Here is a 9818-nt window from a genome sequence, read left to right on the forward strand (position 1 = left end):
CAAGAACCAGGACGCTCTATAATTTCTGCTAGTTTCACCAGCCCCACATGTATAACCACAAGTGTATAACCACACAAAAGTTTAGTGACTGCGATTGTTCAACCACTACAGTTGCTAACATTGTTATACACCCCCTGAAACTTCTCCTGTGTGCCAAGTGTGTGTTGGAGAGCTACAGAGGTCGATGTGAAAACATGAATGGCCCTATATAGAGCCAATGTTTGGTTTGTCTGTAGAAAAAACATGACAGACTCTATGGCAAAGAATTTACTGTGTGTATAGATATAAATGGCTCATTCTAAGGTAATATAAAGACAACAATTCCTATTTTCAGGTGATTATACACTTAAGAAAATCTAGTTTTTATTATATACCGATAGATGCCCCAAAATCCTACAGGACCTTAAAGCATGTTAGCATTGTTTGCCAAGTACACCCTCAAAGAGGTACTGAACAAAGGAACTGCTACTGCTTAGAACTGTAGAGGAAACCACATATCCCACATCCTTTCAATCTGTGGCTTAGATAGACTGAAGACTGAAAAAGTCCACAGATAACTGAGAAAAAAGTTCTCACAAGCTGCACTTGCTGAAAATTATGCTTATTCTCATATCCTCATATTTCTCAAAGGCTCAAATTACTTCTCATACGTAAGAGCTGATGCTTTAACTTTCAGTATCATTGGTTTGGATGAAAAGGCACCATGTGCAATGGTTTTAAAAACTCATCGCTATGCCAAAGACAAAGCATACATTTTGGATTATGCAAAAGCAAAAAAACAGATTTGAAATATGCCACTTTCAGCATAGTCAGCACATTGACCTGAGTTCAGTACAGTCAACAGTGTTGAGACACCTTGTGCAGATAAGTAGATGGTGCAGTAAGATGGAGATCATTACTGCAGCAGTTATATACAGAACAGTTATACAAAAATAAAGTGGTGATCTGTAAAACAAGCTTTTCTATCTTTTCAAGGGGTCCGCAATTAAAAAAACAGTGCTTCTTGTTTTGTGTGCCTGAGCTCTAATCAGTAAGCTGAAACCAGTTGTTGATTAATTGGTATCTATCTTGACATTCTTACTATCTTGTTGCATTTCCTTGTTTTCCATTGTATTGAATCAAAAGCCTTTAGTTTTTATACTGTAAGACAAAAAAGAATATTGAAGACATCACTTTGCGTGTTAATAAATTTCACTTGGAAGTTTTCAGTATTTTCTGATGCAAATTGAAAAATAATTTGTGTGTCCACCCTATGATTAAGAAATGTGATGGGTTCTTTCTCAGCCCATTTCTCACCCTTCAACCAAGTTTAGAGAAAATCGAGTCAGTAGTTTTTCCATAATCCTGTTGACAAACTGCACCAAAAACATAATCTCCATGGCAGAGTCGCTGCAGCCCTTTTTGCATCCCCTGAAAAGACAGCAGTTACCATTTGTAGTTTAATTATTATAGTATAGACAAAAAACCCAAAATTTTCCCTTTTTTTTTTAAAGTTTACATTTGACTGTCCCATCTCTCACTTTACTTTAGTGACTGATCAAAACATGCTGTTGGAAATAGAACCAATGTACATACACCTGCCAAAGTTGCAAAGAACATTAAATGTGTTATTTTATTAATGTACATATATTTAAAATAGTACACAGTGTGATGAAAACATACTGGCTGATAGCAGCCCAGTTGCCAGAAGAAAATGTAACATCTGTAAGTATCAATGCTTCGAAGGTGACATTGTTCTGATTGCATATAGAGTATATGAGCTGTCTTTGTCTTAGGGGGTTTGAGGGGATGATAAATGGCGTGCCACTAGAGATGAAATGGTTACTGGTTATACAATAATCTGTGGTGAAATTCCAGACAATTAGTATCACCATTTCAAAATGAACTGTTATTAAAACAATGTTTTATTACGGCCCTTTGAAACACTCAAGGTAAAAACTGTCCAACATCAACAATTAACTGAAGTTGGCAATAATAGTCTCCCAGACGTTGGCACAGCATGCAACATGGGTTTGCTTTGCTTTTCTCTTGTTTACAGAGTGGGCGTGCAGCAGGCAAACCCTGTGATGCTACTGGTCCCTTGTCTGTATTTACAGTGACAGGCACTTGAGCAAGCATTTCATTTTAAAGACAGGCTCTCTTTAATGTTAATGCATATTTGATATGGTTTTCACGTTTAGCTTCTAAAAGGTACTGGAAGGTAGGAATTTGTCATTTTACCACAAAATCAAAATGTCAGAAAATCTGTTTACCGATCTCAACGAAAGTGTTCAAGTTTTTTTTTTTTTTTTGGTCACAGCTAAGGAGCTAATGGTTTAACAGTCACATGCTTTACAAATTACCAAAAAAGTGACTTTGCCCATTACCCAACTTTCCACCAAGTTTTAACAGGGTAAAATATCCTGTTCACTAACAAACAAACAACATAAATTAAATGCATTTGGGAATAACATATAGTTTCTTGTCATTGTCCATTGTTTAATTGACAGTGACAATGAATTGGTGTGAGACTTTCATAGCCCCTTAGACAAGCCTGGGACCTGTAAGTTCAGCCATAAGAGTCACCAATACTGGGGCAAATGAAAAGTTAAAAATGAAAATGTTATATCAGATTTTGTCTGTCGTATGTTACTGACCTATATTCCCTGAATTAATGTATAATGGCTACAGAAAGGTAACCACTTTTGTTTTGTTTCTTTTCACAACCTGCTCATATAAGCACAATCAAACTGCAAATCATCACAAAATCCATTCCTGCAACTGAAAATTCAGAATTTATTTATAAACATAAACATAATGTATGAGCCATGTTCACAGTCTTATGAATTCAAAAGCTGAAAAACATTCACAGATTATCGTTCATGCCTGCAGATGTATTTTTCTCTTGGCAAGTAGGCTTGAATGACATGAATGAATATCACATTACAGCGTAACTTAAGCCGTTTCAAGATGTCCTCTTGTTACTGCTTCAGACTGCCACGCTGTATTTCTAAGTTTGCATTGGGTTTCAAATCCATTTTCATGTGTGAGAAAAACTAATGTTTTTTTCCACAGATTCTTTTATTATAGCCTTTTATTACAGTGCACTAACATACATTTCTAAAGACATTTTTTTTCCCAACAACTAGGCAATAAAGTCAATGAATCTTGGTTCATAGAAAGAGAGATAGAGAGAGAGGGGGAGAGAGATGGAGGTTGACCTCTCTCAATCTGCTGCATTTGGAAAACTTGGTGCAAACTAGATATTATTAAATTTGGAGGACTGTTGGAATATACTGTTTGGTTCATTCAAATCACCACACTTTCAGAACAGCAGAGCACCAAGTGAAGTGAATGTGTAATTCATTTAATGGTTTGTTCATTCATGCAGAAATAGAACGCTCTGTTTCTTTGAACAACAGCATTCTCGTTTAAGTGCGTTGGATTTACAAATGCACCCTCGGTGTGTGTGATGGCAGGCATATGAAAATAAATGAACAATGTCTTGTTTGAGCAACGGCCAGCAAAAATCCTCAGCATGAGGTATATGAGCAGGTAAGATAAAGGGAAGTTCACCACAGTTCATTTACACATACTACCCACAGTTTTATGATACAGAGCTGACTGTATCCCGTTGATAGCAGTACACTCTTTACTCATTGAATACATGCTCTCCTAAGAAGATACACAAAGTAGGGTGACCCAGAATTAATCATTCAACCAGCACATGCAATCCATTTGGAGGAGACAAGGTCCCAAAACTCTGATTCTTACTTGCTATTAAACTTGACGTCATCAAACTTGACTATCCGCCCATCACGAGTCACCACCTCCTTTTGCTCCCATGTTCCAACTTCCCCGTCTTTCTCCACAAAGCGGCGTACAACCACCCTCCCTGTTGTGGGCAGGTTGCAGGGCAGGTCCTTGGCAGCCTCTTGGTACAACCTCATTTTCATGAAGTCTTGTGTGAGATCAGATCCGCATTTTGGCACCAGAGCATGGTTTTTGTTCTTGTCCTCTGTCCTCTGAGGAGAAGGAGAGTTGTGCTTTATGGCTTGTGCACGCACAGCTTTGAACTCTGGTCTGGGTGAGCGCTCCCATTGCAGTGGCGATGGAGAGATGTTGTTTTGCGCTGGATCTCTGTTAAATGGTGATGGAGCTCTGTTCATGGGTGAGGGATCCCTTTTAAAAGGGGATCGAGCCCTGTTCATTGGTGATAAATCCCTATTAAAAGCTGGCGGGGCCCTGTTCATTGGCAATGGATCTCTGTTCATTGGAGATGCACCTCTGTTCCCAGGTGACGGAGACTGATTTCTGACATTTGTATTAGATGAAGGTGGCTTGAGGTGCACTTTCTGAGCAGGTGCATTGGTGACGATGCCTGCACCCCCTGCCCTTTGTATCTCACTCATGACCCCACCCATGGAGGCCCTCAGAGTAGGGTCAGGATCCACCATCCTACATATGGCTTGGCAGTATGGTGACTCCTTCAGGATGTCCTTGATCTTGGCAGGGCAGACACTTGGTGTATACAGCCGAATCCGGGCACAAAGCTCAGCAATGATCTTACCCATGGCCCACACGTCTGAGCGCTGGTCCCTCTGGCTGCCTCTCTGCAGCACCTCAGGGGCTGAGTAGGCCTCATTTCCCATGTCCACTGCAGAGTTGAGACCAAAACGGAAGAACTTAGCCAGTCCCAGGTCAATGATGACTGCTCTGTTTGTGTTATGCTCCACCTAGAGGAAAAATTATGTTTAGTTTAAATCTGTTTAAAATGTCGTCTTTTACAAAATTAAAAATAACAATTGACAGCTTTAAAAGCAGGATCATATATAACAAGGAATCCCTTCAGCTTCAGCTACTGTCTAGATATTTTAAGTTTCATGGAAGAGTCTATAGCCATGCTGGCAGTAAAAAATGTTTATTATTACCACTTGTATCCTGTGTGCCAAATTGTATGTTGTACAACCCAATCACCAGAATAAATTCTGGCATCGTACATTTCTGCAACTATGGATACATTACATTTGTACATTAATATGTTGCTGATGGTTAATGTGTGGGTTCAGGGCACAGAATCCACTTAGTTATGGCTGGTAAAAGATCAAGTTTTGGCTCAAAAAAAGGCCACACAGTTTTGGTTGCACATTCTCTACTGAAACACAGCAATGTCTCACTAAAAATACCTGGTGTTGTTTGTTGGTCTTTTCTCCAAATCAGAAGTCAGCTCATATACTGCATCAGCTTAGAAACACTGATGTGGTATACGTGGTTTGCAGAAATTTACAATGTCAACATTTTCTCCAGGCAACTGGGCTCATCTTTTACAATTTTCAAGACTTTTCACACTTTTGACTTTAACCCTTCATACAGTATGCAGACAGTCAGTGCAAGCCTGCACTCACCATGATGTTTTCAGGCTTGAGGTCTTGATGGACAATATCTCTGGAGTGGAGGTGACACAGCCCTTCACACATGCCAATGATGATAGTGCCTTTAACAGACGGTGTCAGCTGCAGATGGAAAGTTGAGAACAAGTTTAGCTTGACTGGCATCAAGTATCACCCAAAAAATATTCAATCCACCTTCCTGATAATAAGTTGCACACCTTTTTTTCTTCAGGCTAAAATGAAAATGTTTATCTGAAGCAGGCCTGAAGTGAAAAGGTGTGACATGAACTACTTAACAAACTCACATTTAGATTTGCGCGTATTTCAGTTCTAAAATTCAACAGATGATATCATGGCGATGGTATAATAAGGAGATTCTTTAACCAATGCACACTACGAAAACAGGATGTGTCCCAAATGGCTTGTCTTGTTTTGTTAAACCATGCAGACATACAAACGTCATATCACCAAACTGCTCATACTGAAACAATGAATCATGTAATGTGTTCCTGCATTTACAACGTTTAGTAAAAAAGCAAATGTGGTTTTACTTTGTTTTTTCGTATTCTAGATACTACTGTCATTAACTGCTTCTTTTCACCTTCACCGTAAAAGAAAACTATTTGTTTTAACTTTACAAAGTTAGTGTCTAGGGGCTGTCTTAAATTTTTAAGTTGACTGAAATTCAGTTGACAAGTTGAATCCTTAATCATTACCTCAACGTCTCAAATTCATTCAACTAAAAAATTTAAGGCAGCCCCCAGACTAACTTTTTGTAAGTGAAAACAAATAGTTAGTTTTAACAGTATTAAATGATGTGCCTTTTGTCACCGTAACTTCACCTGTATTTTAGACTGTGATGCTTTAAAGATGGTTGTCTCTAAGTCTTCTCCGAAGATAAACTCTAGAGGAATAATCCATTTTCCGTCTTTGAGACTTATGTCGCCAAGAAGCTTCACTATGTTGGGATGGTTAGCTTTGCTGCAGATTGGTGGTAAGAAGTCATGGAGAAAAAGAGAAATAGACAAATTAGAATACAATAAAATGAAAGAATTGTTTATTGGCTGGAATATTTGAAATAATCATGTCCCAAAATATATGTCACTATTAAAAACCCTGCTTCTCAGATTTAGTTAAATTCCATGTTTTTGCCTCACCTAAAAGAAAGTCATTTAATGTACTCATGTCCACTGAACATGCTTGAATTTTCCAAGGAATTTGTGATTTAATTGTCTTAAAAATTATATACTGTTTACCTAAAATGTTGTGGAAGCCAGTGTCACCTCATAATAATTATAATGGAGATTACTAAGCTGTGTTTCTTCCTCTGACATTTTGGGGACTTTTGTGTTTTACCATATAGCCTTTTATAAAATCAGCTTCTTATTAACCATCCTATCACCTATTCAGCCATTTATAGACAATAAACATCAAAATAACCATTTGCACTTACTTATACACTTTACACTCTCTCTCCAGGTCTTTCCTACTGATGAGCTGTTGGGGGACCCTCTTTATAGCAGCCCAGGTATCATTGTATTTCTCCTTGTACACCTTCCCAAAACAGCCCTTTGCGATAGTGCCAGTGGAGTACGCCATCTAAGCCACTCTGTGACGACTGGAGAGTGAAGGTGAGATCATTTTAATAAAAATAAAATAATCACGTAAAGGCTCAGACCAAACAATAAATTACAGGTGACAAAACAACAAAGGGAACTTGTTTCTTGCAGTAAACGGCAGTTTGGTGATGACCAGAATGTTTATTTATTGTTTGAGAAGATGTTGAATTAGCATATTTTAGCTGTTGTGCTCTTGCCAATTTGTAAATGTTGCTGGGTTTTTTAAGGACTTTCCTCTTTTTCACTTTGCATAAAAGCCTATGAGGTTTTGTGGCTGTTGAGCAGGAACAATTCAGACAGGAGCTACCACACAAGTGACTCATGCTAAAGTCATTTTGAGAGCTACAAAACTGAATCAAAATAATTTTCAGTGTTGGAAAGTACTGAGCATTTTGACTGCATGCACCTTTATACTTTATCTATAAATTTCAGGTGTTACTATTATAATTTTTACACTGCAACATTTATTTGAGAGCTAGTTTCTGTGAATACATACGTTTAACTATAAATAAAATATATGAGAAGCTAACAGATTGCATGTTCTTGTAGATGAAACTATTCAACAGAAGTTATTATTAACTTTATTTGAGTAGTATCAGTAGTCTTAAACTGTAATATAACACTGGCTTCTGCCATTCTGTAGCCAAATAATACTTTTGATATTTAAGTAGTCTGTATTTTGCTGCTAATACCCATTCAGATCCCCTGCCAATTCCAATGGACATAACTCTAAATCACTGTCATCTGACTTCACGCTTAAGGACAGACTTGTGATTGGATGTCTATCACTATGTTTCACATCATCAAAAGTGGACTGAAGCTGAGCCACATTCTTTTTCCTCTTTAACAAGCATGGCTGAGGCCAGGATGAAGAAAAGGCACATATTAATCTATTAATCACTGTCAAAGTCATGGGTGATACCTGAACAGACCTCCCATGCTCAGGGGTCCAAGGGCTCAGGTGCGTCTACGCCATAGCCTTTGTGTGAAGTTACTGTTTGTCTTGTTAAAGGGCTTAGTGGTTTGTCAATTACATAGTCCCTCTTTAAAAGACACTTTGGAGATATCACAAGAAAGTAACCATCATGACACATGGGTGAGTGTTTCTATACCCACAGTTTGTCTAGAGGACTTTAGCTGGGCTGAGGAGTCTATGCAATATGGGCCCTTCAAGAAACATGTTGACCTGACGGGCCCTTTCTGGGCCCAAGGGTCTAATTGTGTCACAATCCGCCTATGGTCAAAGTGCAAAATTAAGACAGTTTTAAAAGGAAACAAGACATGTTTTTTTGCTTTAACATGTCAGAATGTGTGAAAAAATTCTAGATGAAGCCACAGATTAAAGAAAAAAAACCCCAGACAGGAGATCGGAATGTCACCAGGAAATAATGGGAAAACCCCTTTCTTATTTTGATTTTCTGAGTTTTTGAACACACTGTTCTCTGGGGGCACTTCAAAAATTTAGGATATTTTAAGCAGTCGTGACAAATACAATATAAAATATAAATCAATTTGAGATAAAACATCCCTTTTCTTTGATATGAGCTTAATGTTCATGAAAAATAAATCAACTAATGGTTTTGTTTTAACCATTTAAAAAATGGTAATGATGTAATTGTGGATTTAGAGAATAAATCCACCATAAAGTATTTTTTGTATGTTTGGCACGTAGTCGGATCCTGAATGGGTTACGTAAAACAGCTGGATACTTCGTCCAACACTCAATGAAATCATGAAATCAAACATCAATTAATATGAGATTCATCTAATTTGTACTTATCCACAGATTTGCTGTGTTTGATCATCAAATATTTCTAAATGTATTGTTCACCTTAGCTTTTTATCTACATCAGTGAACCTGTAAAAAGTCTGTCACAGCAAAAAGGATTCTCAGAAAGGGAGTGTCACCTGAGTTGAGTCAGACTGAGTCAGTGTTGCACGTTAAAAAGCCTGATAGTCAGAATGAAATGTAATTTAGTTCTACTTTACTCAAATCAACCATCAAAGCAAATAGCCTACCAAAAAATAGAGATACGTTGTGGGCAAAGATTCAAAAAGCTTTGAACCAGGATATCCTGAATCCTTAAGTAACAAACAAAAAAAAACCCGAACATGAATAAATAATTCAAAAAAAGCCGCTCACCTCAGTGGCCGTATAAATGAACCATAACTGAGACTGTTGTGTGTAAATAACAGCTCTCATGACTTGATCTAATCAGACATGTTTATCTTTTTAAAAACTTTTACAGGAGAGTGGGCTCCAGTCAGCATTCTGCAGCACATTTTGCACACACTTGTAAGTGTTTGTTGTATAACAGGGGATAAAAAAGCTGACAAACTGGTAAGTCCACAAGAGAAAACATCGTTTTCCTTAGCATTGGCTGGAGCACAAAGTTAACAGCACCTTAAAAAAAAACATACTAATGTTTTATTTCCTGCCAGTAGCTTTAGAATGAATAACCAACTCACAGTATCTGAAAGACTACAGTTAGTCACCTTACAGCAAATAATATTCACAAAGTACAAACTAAGGATATTAGAAAAAAATGTATAATAAACAGTGAACAGGCTTGTCAGTAAACACATTCTGTTCACCAAAGAAATTTTTAGGTTTTTCTAAAATGTTCTGAAAGTGGATAAATCAATGTTGTCCTATGTGTTTCTACAGAAAGCCTCTCAAGTGCCTACCTTTTTGCCGTACTGGAAAAGCAGCTGCGTCAGGTCTGAACATGAGCTGACATAGTTTGCTCTCTTTATACCTGTTCCACGCCTTCTTGGATCCAGTCCATGGCCTTCAGCGATGCCGGCACGCCTGAGCACTGCAGGTCAG

At 37.8% G+C, this 9818-nt stretch overlaps 1 protein-coding gene across 1 annotated transcript; it reads right to left on the reverse strand.

The window, feature by feature from the left end:
- Window positions 1-2751: 2751 nt before the first annotated feature.
- LOC121946370 (uncharacterized) lies at window positions 2752-9818 on the reverse strand. The gene is made up of 5 exons (XM_042490935.2): window positions 9677-9818; window positions 6823-6987; window positions 6212-6350; window positions 5385-5492; window positions 2752-4715 (listed from the first exon to the last, which is right to left on the reverse strand). Exons 2-5 carry the CDS (start codon window positions 6966-6968, stop codon window positions 3750-3752), a joined length of 1359 nt encoding a protein of 452 aa, XP_042346869.1. The 5' UTR covers window positions 6969-6987; window positions 9677-9818; the 3' UTR covers window positions 2752-3749.

Source organism: Plectropomus leopardus, chromosome 11, assembly GCF_026936395.1.
Source record: "Plectropomus leopardus strain MGB_pleo_1.0 chromosome 11, ASM2693639v1, whole genome shotgun sequence".
Lineage (NCBI taxonomy): Eukaryota > Metazoa > Chordata > Actinopteri > Perciformes > Serranidae > Plectropomus > Plectropomus leopardus.

Coding starts and splice junctions, on each gene's coding strand:
- LOC121946370 (XM_042490935.2), bottom strand. CDS start 6,968: ATGGCGTACTCCACTGGCACTATCGCAAAGGGCTGTTTTGGGAAGGTG. Junction 5,493..6,211: donor CATCACAGTCTAAAATACAG/GTGAAGTTACGG, acceptor TTCCATCTGCAG/CTGACACCGTCTGTTAAAGG. Junction 4,716..5,384: donor TCAAGCCTGAAAACATCATG/GTGAGTGCAGGC, acceptor TTTTTCCTCTAG/GTGGAGCATAACACAAACAG.